Source organism: Sciurus vulgaris, assembly GCF_902686455.1.
Source record: "Sciurus vulgaris genome assembly, chromosome: 11".
Taxonomy (NCBI): domain Eukaryota; kingdom Metazoa; phylum Chordata; class Mammalia; order Rodentia; family Sciuridae; genus Sciurus; species Sciurus vulgaris.
In genome coordinates this window covers 125,110,010-125,123,821 of record NC_136472.1, presented here as the reverse complement: position 1 = coordinate 125,123,821, position 13,812 = coordinate 125,110,010, and the positions used below count along the sequence as shown (strand labels likewise).

The 13,812-nt window shown below is 41.0% G+C and overlaps 1 protein-coding gene across 1 annotated transcript in view; it reads right to left on the bottom strand.

The window, feature by feature from the left end:
• BARX2 (BARX homeobox 2) overlaps positions 1–12,035 on the bottom strand; it is a 68,901-nt gene extending 56,866 nt beyond the window's left edge. Inside the window, exon 1 of the mRNA XM_079104141.1 lies at positions 11,466–12,035. Within this exon, the coding sequence (XP_078960267.1) occupies positions 11,466–11,652 (187 nt within the window). The 5' untranslated portion in view covers positions 11,653–12,035. The remainder of the gene's footprint in view (positions 1–11,465) is intronic.
• Positions 12,036–13,812: the final 1,777 nt, after the last annotated feature.

The window sequence follows — 13,812 nt, the reverse complement described above, 5'->3', positions numbered from 1 at the left end:
TATTTCCCTGAGTTTCACTTCTCTCACCTAAAAGGCAGTGGTAATAATAACTATTTTGTATAGGATCTCCATTTAATTAAAATGCACTTATGCATACAAGTACTTACTGTAGTGTCTGGCATTTGGTTATCATTTATAAGTATTATTATTATTTCTATTTTGCAGGCTCCTAAACAGTGAAGCCATGTTCTGTTTAGGCAGCTAATTGATCTTAACACCAAAGGCCTAACCTTCTAGTGGATAAATAAAGAACTAGCACCCTGATAGGATGTTCCTTTATGCTGTGCTCCAAAAACTATTAAAAACATGCTTCTAATATACACAGCTGTCTAATGTGCTAAGAGCATTAATGAGTTACCATGATATCCAGGGATAACAAAATTAACAACACCCTCCTAAAGTCTGCTCTGGTATAACAGGCCAAATATTTCAGCAAAAATTTTTTTAGCCATTCAAAAGAAGGGACTTAGATTGGAACCATACTAAAATGCTTTCCTCTTTCTCCCTTAGTGAAACTTGCTTAAAATCTACCCTAAATATCCTAAATCTCCACTGGTCTTTCCCCAAGTAGTTCAAAAGAAAAGATTCAAAAATTAACCTATCAGATGTATCGCCAGTGAGCAAACTTTCATACTCTTATAGGATGCAGGAGAAAGTTTTTTCTTACCTATATAAAGTTGTACTGCAGTTCTCTGTAATACAGTAGTCCGTCTCATGCAAGGGGAATGTGTTCCAAGACTCACAATGGATGCCTAAAACTGCATATAATACCAAACCCTATAGATAACTCTTTTCCCCCAAACACACATACCAACCAAAAAGTTTTAATTTACGAGTTTGGAATGTAACTCAATGATAGAACACTTGCCTAGCATGTGTGAGGTCTTGGGTTCAAACCCTAGTGCTGCAAGTAAATAAATGAATAAAACTTTGTAAATTAGGTAGAACAAGTGATTAACAATAATAACTGATGATAAAATAAAACCAATTATAACAACATACTATAATAAAAGTTATGTGCATGTGGTTTCTCTCTTACACTCAAAATATCTTATTGTACTGAATTCACCTGTCTTTTCCTTGTGATGATATGATATGGTACCTAAATAATGAGGTGAAATAAGGCAATAAAGGTATTGTGATGTAGCACTAAGGCCAACTATTGTCTATTATCTACTTTGGGTGATTCTGGATTGCCGAGATCTGACAATGTCAGATAAGTAGTATACACATGCAGATACACTGCACAAAAGGATGATTTATGTCCTGAGCTAAATGGAGCAGGACACCATGAGATTTTATTACCCAGAATGGTGTGCAATTTAAAACTTATGAATTGCTTATTTCTGGAATCTTCCATTTAATATTTTCAGATCTTGGTTGACCTTAGGTAACTGAAACCACAGAAAGTACAACTGTGGATAAGGTGGAACTATGGTATTTCTTTATAATGTTTCTTCATTCAAGCACCTAGTCTGGTTAGTCCATTTTATAAGAAATAAAGTTTCACAGGAGAAATTCAGGAACTTGATAGAGCAAGCCATAAGTAAAAGTTTCAGTCCATTTGACTGACCCCAGCCATCTTGGACAACTATATGACAAGGCAGAATGCAGAAGGACCTTCTCCCACAACCAGCAATAGTCTATACACTGGCAACAAGGCTGGTGAATACATCATCTTTTCAGTTGGCCACATCTTTAAGATGTGGTCATTCATTCCTGATGACCATGATTGCCCAGTCAAGCACCAAAGAAAGTACAGAGACCCAGGCTACAGGTCTGGGTAAAAGGAGGGTACTGGAGTGCTTTTATTTATTTATTTACTTACTTACTTACTTACATATTTTTTGGGCAGACAGGAGTAGTCTAGGGCGGAGAAATGGTTTAGCAAACTCAGTTGTAACAACTACTTCCTCCACACTGAAAAGGACTTTGCCTCTGGGGAGACCCAGAAGGACAAGTTCCCCAAGGGGCAAAGTCTCTAAAAGCAACATTTCTAAATTGGGACTATTTTGCAGAGAAAAAAAAAATGTCTAGGCTGTTAAGATAGGCTGAATAAAGCATCTGCCACTACAGTTGTCATTATGGAATAATGTGGTCTAGATTAGCTCTCCAAACAACAAGATGACCATTTATTACTGGTAACAGACATCTCTTTGTGGATTACCATGGTAACAACTCATTCCTTCCAACCATCCCTGACACCACATATCGAACAAAGTTTTTAAATCAAATCATGGTTACAGAATATAAAGAGAACTTGGACAGATTACATATCAAAGTTAACACTCTTCTCCCCTAAGAAGCTACATTTTGATATTAGATTATTTGGTATTTAATCACAATCATCCTGATACAGTTTTTGAAAATTAAATTGTCAGTACCAATGGACCACTGGCCTAACAACAAGGGTAAAATAGGTAAAATATCACCACTATGACTTTAAAAATTAAAAGAGAAACATTCTAACAATTCTCTCTTGCATGATTATTGACGTATATGGTTGCAGCACTTCACCAATTCTTCCTTCCAGGGCCAGTGCCCTACTCAGAGACTAGCATTATGTGGGGAATGGCAGTTATCTTAGTGATAAATAATAACCAAAACCAGTCAGAGAAGGTCAGTTAAGATCTGCAAGCCAATTACAGAAGCCACAAAGGTTGTTCTAATGTAAACTGTACATTTAATGTGTTTAATTAAAAAGCATTCATAGAGGGGTCTGGGAATCTATGTACAATAAGCTTTATATTTAAAAACTTCTGTTTCAGGACAAAAAGGTTATTTAAGAAAGTCATCAAAATTCTGCAAGATTAAGAGTGTCATGGCTCTGTGTGATGTCTCAGCCTATCATTTTTCAATGTCTATGTCATGAAAAGTTTTGAATAGACAGAAAAGCACAAAGAATAATATCATGAACATCTGTGTATCCATGATCAAGTTTTATCATATCATAATGCTTAGCCATACTTGCATGAGGTATTTTTATTTCTTATTAACTACTTATAGGAAAATAAAAACCTGTGTGTAGAACTCCAGAATCCTATGCCCCTGCCTCCCTAACCAACATGCAATATCAGTTTGCATATTTTCAACTATTACACAAATGGTATTAGACTATATGTATAAATTTACAACTTATTTTTCCCAGCATTTGCATCGCTAAAATTTATAGACATTAACACAAGTAGATCTGGTTTGCTCTTTGAATCATTGCATAGAGACTTATTGCATATATATATAGCATAAGTTTTTTTATCCCCTGAAACAGCAGCTACCTTGTTTTAATCTAAACAACACAGAAATTAACATTCTATGCATGTATCCTTTTGCACACCTACAATAGCACAGTCACAAAAGTGGAAGTGCAGAGCTGTAAGATATGTGCTTCTGCAACTTTATTCAATGTTGCCAACCTTCTCTTCAAAGAAATTATACCAAATAATACTCCTACCGCCAGCATGAATGTCTGTTATTCCACATCCTTTTCATAACTGAGAATACTGAATTCTTTAATTTTTGCCTGATGAGTGTGAAATGATTTCTCATTTTAATTTAGGTTTTCCTGACCATAGTGAGGCTGACCTTCATTTTTGTGAACTGCCTGATTGCAACCTTTGCCCATCTTTCTACTTGTCTTCTTGCTTCTTGCTTTTTGATCCCCTTATAGAGATCGCTATATATTCTGTGCCTTTGGTAAAGTTACTCAACTTCTTAGTTTCCCATCAGTAAGTGGAAATAATATTCATCTCTTAAGGATGTTCTGAAGTTGATCAAAAAACACTTAATCCAGTGCCTATTAATGTTAGACAACCAAAAAAATAGTTTAATGAAATGAAGAGGAAGGAGATCCTGGGGAGTGGAGAGGGGAGGGTAAGGGTGAGTAACAAGAAGGTAGAAATGATCAAAATATGGTATATGCATGTATGACTACACCACAATGAAACCCACTATTCTGTATAATTAACATGCATTAATAAAAAATAGTATCACTATTATTTTTAAACATATGAAAAAGAAGGTTTGAGATATAAAGTATGTTTGGCATTTCTGCCATGTTTGTGGCTCCCTTTGGATAAATACTGCAGGACTTGCAAAGAGGAGTCTCAGAACTCTCATTGCCCAAGATATTTCCCATAGGTAAGAAGACAAAATCAGTATTCTGCTGTTTATAAGTTCCCAGGAGGGAAATGCACAAAGCTGACAACTCGATGTGTTGTTTAAGCATCAAAACTATGCTTCTTTCAAATCACATGTGACTGTGACCTTGTTTACAAAATGACCCTTATCCTGGGTCTAGGCAATGGTGAAGTCACAGAGTAAAGGGATCTCCCAAAAAAGAGGAAGGGGGCAGTGGAGGCTGGTAGGGACCATCCCAGGAAACCCAGTCAGGTCTTAATAAAATTTGACCAGGTCCCAGACCACTGCATTCACCACATGTCACCACTGATCCCTGAAGAAGAAAAGAGGATGATATATTAATTATCAAAGACCTAAGTTGGGGATTTTTAAACTAATGATCACAACTAGTGATATCACCAAGGAGGCACACTCTGAAAATACTGATCACTCCCCCATATCCAGAAAAACATGTTCGAATGAACATGTTGATAGGGTGGAGAGATGAGATAAAAAAGAATCCTATTAGCATCTGCTTGGACTCAAAACCTATTTAGTTTGCTGTGGAGAGCCTTCTAGACTGGCCTCTTTTGGCCGCATCCTGACCTCTCTTTGGAGCAAAGCTGTGCTCTTCTTGGCGACAGAGGCCAGTGCAGTCAGGAAGCACACGTAGTTGTGCTCCAGGCTGATCGAGCAGTCCTGACGTCAGATTCCACTGGCGACTGGCAGAGGCCCCTTTCAGATGTACTTGTACATCATCTAAAGTTCAGAATTATCTTGCTCCGTGTTCAATTTCAACTGACACTACAGAAACCAGAGACTTTCCTTAGTCACTATGGATGGAGACTCTCTCCTCCTCTCTTCTTCAGAGCAGTCATATGCAAGACTCGACTCTAGCCCAAATATAATTAGACCATCTTGTGAATCTATCTAGGTGCACAGCTTTCTTCCTTACATGCATGCCAAGTTTCCACTTTCAAGAAGCTAAATTGCCACATAAAAATGCTCTGACGATGGTGAGTAATTAGACACTGTAATGGAAAATTAACTGTGTTTTTATTTACAGCATTTTATTTTAACAAGACTTTTTTTTCAGTTATTAAACTACAATAAAAATAAATTAAATCCTGACAGTTTACAAAGGTTTTCTGTTAAAAAAAAAAAAAAAATCAAACACTGCCTCTCTTCCTGGAGAGTATTTTATTAATGCCACCATGTTTGCACAAGGTCCTGATCTGAACCTCATTATTAATAAATCCAAATGCTGATCCTAATTCTGCTCTGTATTGTAGAGGGGGAAACCACCATTACAAGTTCTCAGGCAGCTAAAACAGAGTCAGACACTGACAAAGCGGCCCTATGGACTTCACATGTGAAATCTTCACGCAGATTTCCTCAATCCATCTTTTTCTCTTTCTGAGTGCTGCTTCCAGGAGAAGCATGCCCTGGCATCCGAGTGGTTCATGACCATTCTGTGAGTACCTTCGAGCTTTAGCAAATTCATATGAGAAAGTGGCTTGCTAATCCAGTTGTGAGTTCACCTGTAGAATCACACTAGCAACACCAACTCAACAAGAGTGTCAAAATGTATCCTACAAAGACAAGGCAAAGAGGCTTAAATCTATGCACCTCATGCTAATTCTTGCAGTCCTCTACCTATTTTCCGGCTAAGAGCTGGTCACTGGGCTTAGCCCTGGGAACCAACTTTGTGGCAGAACAAATGGCAAGTCTGGTAAGGCAAGCTCAGCAACACCCATAAAAAGTCACAAGCCTAATACACAAAAGGGAGCCTGCGACCATTTGACCTACATTGCTTTTCATCTCTGTTCCTCCTCCAGCCTGGACTCCAAACAAAATGCAAATAACACCTCAAAATGCTTTTTTGGTTTAACATTTATTTAGTCCTTCACAGTGAATGCTAAACGCTGGGCGGTGCTCAAGCTCCAGAAATCTCCCTTAAGGGGCCTCAGTATGTGTCTACAAAGAATTCACATTAGTCATTTATTATCTGTGGCTAGACAGAAGAATTTCAGAAGCCACCTTTATTTTGGCTGTACAGCCACTCTGGGGGACAATGTGCGACAGGGCTGAATCTGAGGGGCATCAAGAATTTCAAAGAAACCCTCTCTCTTTTTCCATTTCTTTTTTCCCCTTTTGAATCTCTCCTTACAGTTTAAACAACCCTATGCAGTCCTTACTGCTTCTCATATAGATGTTCGGGATATGTTAATTTTGAAAATCTTTTCACTTTGATTTCGGGGGTGAGCTAAAACTAGCATCTTGATACTGTCCACACTTGCGTCACAAACTCAGTCTTCCATCCAGATACACAACTGGCATATTCGTAAGAAGTAAGTCTCATAAAATAGTTTATATATACACATTTTATCTGAGTTGTATTTAATGAGGCTAATTTGTCAACTTTGCTACTGATAACACTCTGTTAAGTAGAGTTCAAAGAGAAAGTTCACACAGAAAGCAAAAGTGTTAGATTGCTATAATGTTCCCCTATTCCAATTTCAAACTGTCCAGCATACTCTAGAGAAAAACAGAGGAGGGCTTGCAGTGGCCCACCAAGTAGTTCAATGGAGTTTGAAGAACACCCCAACTGTCTAGATTTAAAAGACCTAGAAAAAGCTGAAAAATAATGGACTCAATGACAATGCAAATAAAATACCCCAAGCAAATATGCTTGTTAATTAAATTATTGAATTAAATGATACTGAAAATGGTAGACATTTGGAGAGGCATTTGAACTTGCAAACAAAATTTCTGATCATTGTTCCATTTGCTATGAGAAAAATCAGAGCCACTGCTGATGAACTGTTTGTGAGTTAAAACTGACTCCCAAGAGCTCCTCGGCATCTCAATTTAACAGAGTTACAAAACTTAACAGGTAATGAGATAACTGCTCAGCTCCAAATATATTCTGACCCCTGGGAGTCCCTCGACTTATTTACCCTTAGAATGGGAAATGGAGAGGCAGTTCTGAGTAATTGCTAATAAAAGCCTATTTGCCTCTGGCAGAAATACAAATGTGTGTTGATAATGATCATTTTCCCAGACCCCGTTTACATGTCTCCATTAACATTCCAGTGCCCAACTCTCAAGTTCCCAAGATCCTACCGGTTTTGGTCCTCAACTAAAAGACCAAAAACTGAGCTGAGATTCGGAGAAATCACTGGAACTGACTTCATGAAACAGTAGCTGGTTCGTTAACTCCCAACGAAGTCAATTTTGCATGTCCGCACCTCATTTAATTTTTCACTGGGATGACACACAATCTTTGTGATAAAAATGCACTCAAGGACAACACCTTAAAGAACTTGTTTCTCGTGGACCCACCAAAGGATAAAATGTTCTCAACACCACCTCCTAAGATAATCACCCTTCCCCAAATGCCCCTTTTAATTGGCCGGTTGACTGTCCCCCTGGGTGTGACTCAAGAGTTTATCCCGGGTGTGTAACCAAGATGGAAAAGTCTTACTGATTTCTGAGAATGCTGACAAGGACAATGGTGTAAAAAAAGTGGACTAAGACTATGTTGAAGCACTGATGTGACCCTGGTACTTTGCAAAAAAACAATCTTCTACTTGAGGAGATTGGCCTCTATGACCTCTTCCAGCTCTAAAGTTCCCAATCAGCCCAGAGGACAGACTGCTGGAATGTTGCAGAGAGATTCAACAGAACCATTCTGCCAGAGAAGGGGAAAGAAATTAGACTACAAATTTTCATGAAATTAAAAGTCACAGGTTGTAAAAAGTCCAAATATTTACACTCACCTACACCTAAACATGCTTGCGCAAATGTAGGTTCTAAGTATAAATAACTACAATAAATTATAAGTTAATTAGCATCATAGTTCTGTTTATCACATCTTTGCTTGAAAACCCTTAGGGTAAACTGTTACATCCTTATTTTTGTGAAGCAAGTGTACCCATTTCCCCAAAAGGTTGCTCAAATGCCAAAACTCTGCTTATTTCTAAAGAGTAAACTTCAAGGCAGACTCTTCAAAAATGACCGTGCCAATACCTGCAGACGCCTCCATCCTGGGAAGGCAGCTTCACTCAACCGAAGTTTCTACCAAGAAACATTAATCACAACCAGAAAAAGGCAACGGTGCACCCTAAAGTTAAATAGCACTGATGTTATCATAGACTGCACCTCATTTGGGAGCCCTTTCAATCACTGTCACTGCTCTAATGTTCGTGAGAGATGATTACTGATTTTTAAATGGCAATATATTTCCATTCCAAACGGGGATTACTGTCATCAGATTTAAAAATAAGACCATCATGTCATACGCTAAATTAATTCTAAACATATTCCACCCCTCACCAGTGGTCTCAATAACAAATGCTTTTTTAAAATGGAGGCTTTCTTTTAGGCTTAGTTATTTAAATTTTATTTTAAATTTAATGATAAACTTCCCTTTAGTTTGTCTCACAAGGAAAGAATTCCCTTTCTCAACCCCTATTAAAGTAATTTAGGAGGTGTATCAGAAAACTTAAAGAATTTCAGAGATAGCTTTCTAGGACTAACATTACCGCATTTATAACAAGGGCCTTTGAACAATGGGTTTTTATGAAGATGCCATCAAAGTTAGTGTTTAATAATAAATTGCTGTCAGGTGATTATCTGCCTAATGAAAAATATTTCCATTTACCTGTTTACTTGAATGCATACTCTTCCGTCTGAGGAAATTCAGTATCATAAATTGACATTTGGGTTACTAAATCTAAACAATAAGAACTGCTTAATTATGTGGAGATTTTCTAAGTGTATTAACTTTCTTTCCATCCCAACCATGTGTTCTTATTATACATAATGGTAACTTTTTGAGTTTGATGACATTTTAAATCTTAGTTCAAAATTCTCTTGTGTTGCAGTTACTTGAAGTCAGCAAATAAAAAAGTTCAGTAACTTTAATTCCAATTTAGGCCTTTGATTTGAACTTTCTGTGCATCAGTTCTACCAAAAGTGCTGAACATTAGCTCTACCCCACAAAAAAAAAAAAAAAAAAAAAAAAAACAGTATGGTTAAGGATGTTGGCAACTTATTGTCATTATTTGTAGTTTATTACAAGAAATTACATTCATTCAACCTAATATTTTTGATCCAGAATTTAACTGTTAAAAACAACAAAAATGCTTTGCAAGTATGGAATTTGCAAAACCTCTGAGAAGTCACTAATGGGATTCCCATGATCTAATACATGTAAGGCTTTAACTGTAATTGTAAACCCACTGAAAGCTTATGATCTGAAAGCATGGACTATTGTAGCCAGTTTTTATGAGTTTAATTCCACCAGCAAATCCTAGTTTCTATATTTTAAGTCTCAACTAGAGCAAAATCAAGACATGTTTTGAAAGGATCAGTCTAAAGAAAGCAAGCATTGGAAAAACAGGGCAAGAAAATCATTGCCAACGTCCACCTTCTGCCACAAACCGTCAATGAACTTCTAGAAGCACAAAACTGAGCGAAAATTTAGCTTGTGGTATATGTCAATTCACTTTTAACACTCACAGAACTGCCTATGAATCATTATATTTTCTTGTTTTATTTCCCACACAAGCCTCAATAAATCACAAAACTTACTCAGCTTCGATGAGCTGGATGACTGTTTTCTGAGTCTATTTATTGCTCTTTTACTGGCAAGTTTTCTTCTATGATTCAATTCTGTGACTCCTATAAGCCAGGAAAAGCTGTCTTCAAATTATTCCAAAGTCACTGAAAATTATGCCAGTACTAGGCAATGCCTTGGTGCTTCGGTAAAGTTATGTTTTGCCCTAGGAACATCTCTAATGTGTAATGATTGATCTGGTTGCATTGAGATTTGTGATTGAAATGAATCCTCTCCTTTTTCCTCAAAAGGATTTGAGCTAGTGTAGCAAATGGTTGTTCTGAAAACAAGATTTAGCCTACTTCTCTAACTAACATATACGCAAACTATTCATCAAAGGCTCAACACAGCAGACCCACAAATGTAAAAATACCAACATCAAGGATATCTATCTTGTTCCTAAAATTTCTTATTTGTATCTTGTTTCAAATATTTCTTAGTTTGTAAAATTCGGTATTACAAGGTTCATTGTGGAGTAACAGGCCCATCCTACCTTGCAGACAAATTGTACTTTAAGTGTAACTGAATGTAGTATTCATTTTATAACCAAATACATGTAGGAATAACTTGATTTTAAAAGAACTTTACTGTATGTATTTATTATAGATTTACTGATTGTCTTATAGAGATTATCAATAGAACTAAGAGAAAATGTGGGATTTCAAGCGTTGTGTACTAACAGATTTCAGCCTGAATATTCCAAAATATTCTCTCAAAACTGCTGCTAATTCATGACTTCACTTTTCAAATGGAAGTACAATCTAATTAATTTATTTCATGCCAACCATACAACAAACAACCTCAAAAGCTATTTTGTTTAGAAGTACTAAATGTTTGCCTTTGGTGGAAAGCAGAGTCAATAATTTCTTTGATAAAAATTGCTTCAACTTTTTTTCCTAAACACGTTTCCATAGCCTAAATCCTAATAATGCAAAGCATTTTAAAATTTGGAACTTCTCGTAAAGCGCTCAAAGATTTTAAAATATCTTTGGATTTATTCTTTATACAAATCTCTAACTTTTTCAATATATTTATTGTTATTTTTCTCTTTCCTATTGGTCTTATCTCTCGTGGAGAGAGGAAAGCAGATTTGAGGAATGTTTCTAATATGATTGGGTTTTAGTCACTTGGACAAACAGAGTTGATTCCCTCAGCTTGTGCCACAAATGTAACATGCTCCAAAACCGCTTTCCCCAGAGGGCTGTCATTTTAAGTGAAAAGCAGTGAATTCAGGTTTTGTTGTGACCCTCAGGACACTGACTTGCTTCTAAAATGTCCAACGAAGACACCAGACAAGCTAACTCAAAGTAAGAAGGCCACCAAACTCAAGCTGAAACCCACAACCCCACTTCCTGAAACAATGATTTAGGCGCTCAATCAGGTCAAGGGCTTGAACTTTCCAACTCGAAACCACAGAGCGGCTGGCCGGGAAGGAGGAAGAGTCCTCCGATCAGGAAGACCTGGCTCTGCAGGAGCGTCCCGCACCTTGGGCCGTGCTGCCCTTACCTGATTTTCAATGGTGTGATGAGCACCTTGCCCGGCCCTCCCGGTCTGGTTGCAAACACCTTTGCAATGCCCACCGCTGGAGAGATGAGTCTCCTTGTAGGGGCGCGGAAAACAAAAATCCCTGAGCCTTTTCCTGTCGCCCTCGCGTCGGAAAGCAGAAGCGACCCATACTGGTGCGAAAGCTACCGCGCCCCACTTACCCACCAGAGGGGCGTCTTACCCGTACAGGAATGCAGGGGCTTGGGTCGCACCACCAGCGACGGGCACACGGAGTAGAGGGAAAGTTTCTCAAAGTAGTCGCAGGTCTCCTTGGAGAGGATCTCGTCGATCATAAAAGTCTTGTAGCGCCGCCTGGCTGCTTTGAGCTGGCCGGGCGAGCTCAGCCTCAGTTCGGCGTGGCAGTGCATGGTGAGCCGGGACCAGCGCCCGCCGACTTGAGCACGGTTGCGAGTGCCCGGCCGTCTCGGACCGCGGGGGCTGGCGCGCGGGCGGGGGCCTCAGCCCCGCTCCTCCGCAGCCAGAGAGGCGGCGCGGCTCGGGAGGCGCGCGGAGGGGAGCGGGCACGGGCGCGCCTGCTGCGCGTCTACACCCACCCGCAGATCAGCATCTTTGGCGAGCCTTTTTGGGACAACGCAGCTGTCAATCAGCGCGTACTTCCTGCAGGGCCAGGTGCGGAGTGCGAGTCTAGGGGCGGTGGCCCCCACCCCTACCCTCCCGTGCCCGCCCGTGCCACCGGGGCGCTGACCTACGCGCCTGGTGCCCAGCCGCTCTCGTCGCCTCCTCCCGCCTCTTGGTGTCTAGCGCTTCTCTGCCCAGCTCTCTATTTTAAGACACTCGCTTTGACTCTCCTCCCCGCCCCCCACCCCGGGACGAGCTCCAGGTGTGTGTATGGGGGTGCGCGCGCGCGTGTGTGCGCGTTTTGCGGGCAGTGCGCACCACCCCTCCCAAGGCCAAGACCTCGGCCAGTTGTTTTTCTGAAGCTGCGTACCCCGAGCGCATCTTAGAGCCAATCCTGCACCCGCAGACCCGGGTCCCAATTCCTGTAATCCGCGGGTGGGTACGTCCAGGTCTCTTGTTAGAGAGTCCTCACTAAGGATACCGAGGCCACCGCGCAGGCTCCCACCGTGGACCACTGTGCTTTACTCCTTCCCCGCCTGGACCGTTTCAAGTTCACAGTTTCTCTTCCCTCCTCTGGTAGCCCCGAAGCCCCAACGAGCTCGTGCTCTTGGAGCTCGGGGAGTTTGTGCCATGGTTATAAACTTGACTGCTCCACCACGATCACAAACCATAAATGACCATAGCTCGTTCCGTTACCTCATTAATAAGCTGGAAAAAAATAATAAAAGCGTGCATTTCTTTTTTATGTTTAAATTCTGTTTACGAGACGTTTTTCCTTGCTGGAAAAGAAGAGCACAGCACAATTTCAGTGTACTGGCGGGCTTTCAAGACCTCAGCCCAATGCGGGCTTCTAGCGTCGGAACCTAAGTCTTCGCAGCTTTCATTCCCGGGTCTCTCGCAACACGATAGGATTCCGATAGCCTCAAAGACACTTGCTTATTGGGAAGTTTGCTTTCTTCCTTCTGGGCTCCTAATCTCCGAGTCTGTCCCAGTGAATATCTGTACAAACTTTTGTTTTCAATCATAACCCTTGAGTTAGGGACCGCAGCCGAGCCTCCGCCTGCCGGGACGGCTCCAGCAACTTGCCCCGCGCACCTCTGTTGACAGAACCCCCGGGTGCACATTAGTTTCCCCGGTTTTATCTCAGAATTTGGTATGCGCGTTACTGGAAAGAAAAAGCGCCGTAGGGATACAGAATTATAGACGCGGTCGATCGATGAGATTTCCTCACCGCTAGTAACCTGAAAGTGAGCGCGAGTCTAAGCTGGCTCTTTGCGGAGCTTCTTGCCCAGGAACCCGCGTAGTCGCGGAAGCAGGTGGACGCGCGTATCTGAGAGGGCGGTTAGACTCAAGGAAAGGAACGTGTCTGAAGAACTGATAATTAGGCGCTTAGAGAAAACATATTAATCAAGTCATACTCTCGCATTAGACATGGCCCGCAATACGTATTTGAGGAACTTCATTCCCTAAGTATTTTTGAGTGCCTCCCCCTTTTATTTAAAATTGTTTTTATTTATTCTCCTTCTTCAAGCAGAGGCGACTTGAGGGCCCATGAGCACTGCCGCCAGGTGTCACAGCCGCGGCGCGACTCCCAACTCCGAACCTTGGGATCTCCTCATTGGGCCCATGCGCGCCCCCTTCTTTTGCGGCGGGACCCTACGGCCTTCCGGCCCTCAGGACTCAGGACTAAGGACCGCTCCCTGCTCAGCCCCCGCCTGGCAATGCCACACCACCCCCGAAAGTTGTCCTGGGCGCAGATGGAGCTAGAACCCACTGCGCAACGAGCCAGGGCCGGATCCTAAGGGTGCAACGTTCTCTCGGAGGGCAATCCTGGACGGTGGACTTGATTTGCCCTGGGAAGGTGTGCAGCTGTAAGCAGCCGGGAATAAACTGAATGTTTGGAGAGGTCTGAGAGCGCGTGACGTGGGGCGACCCACCCGCAGACACGG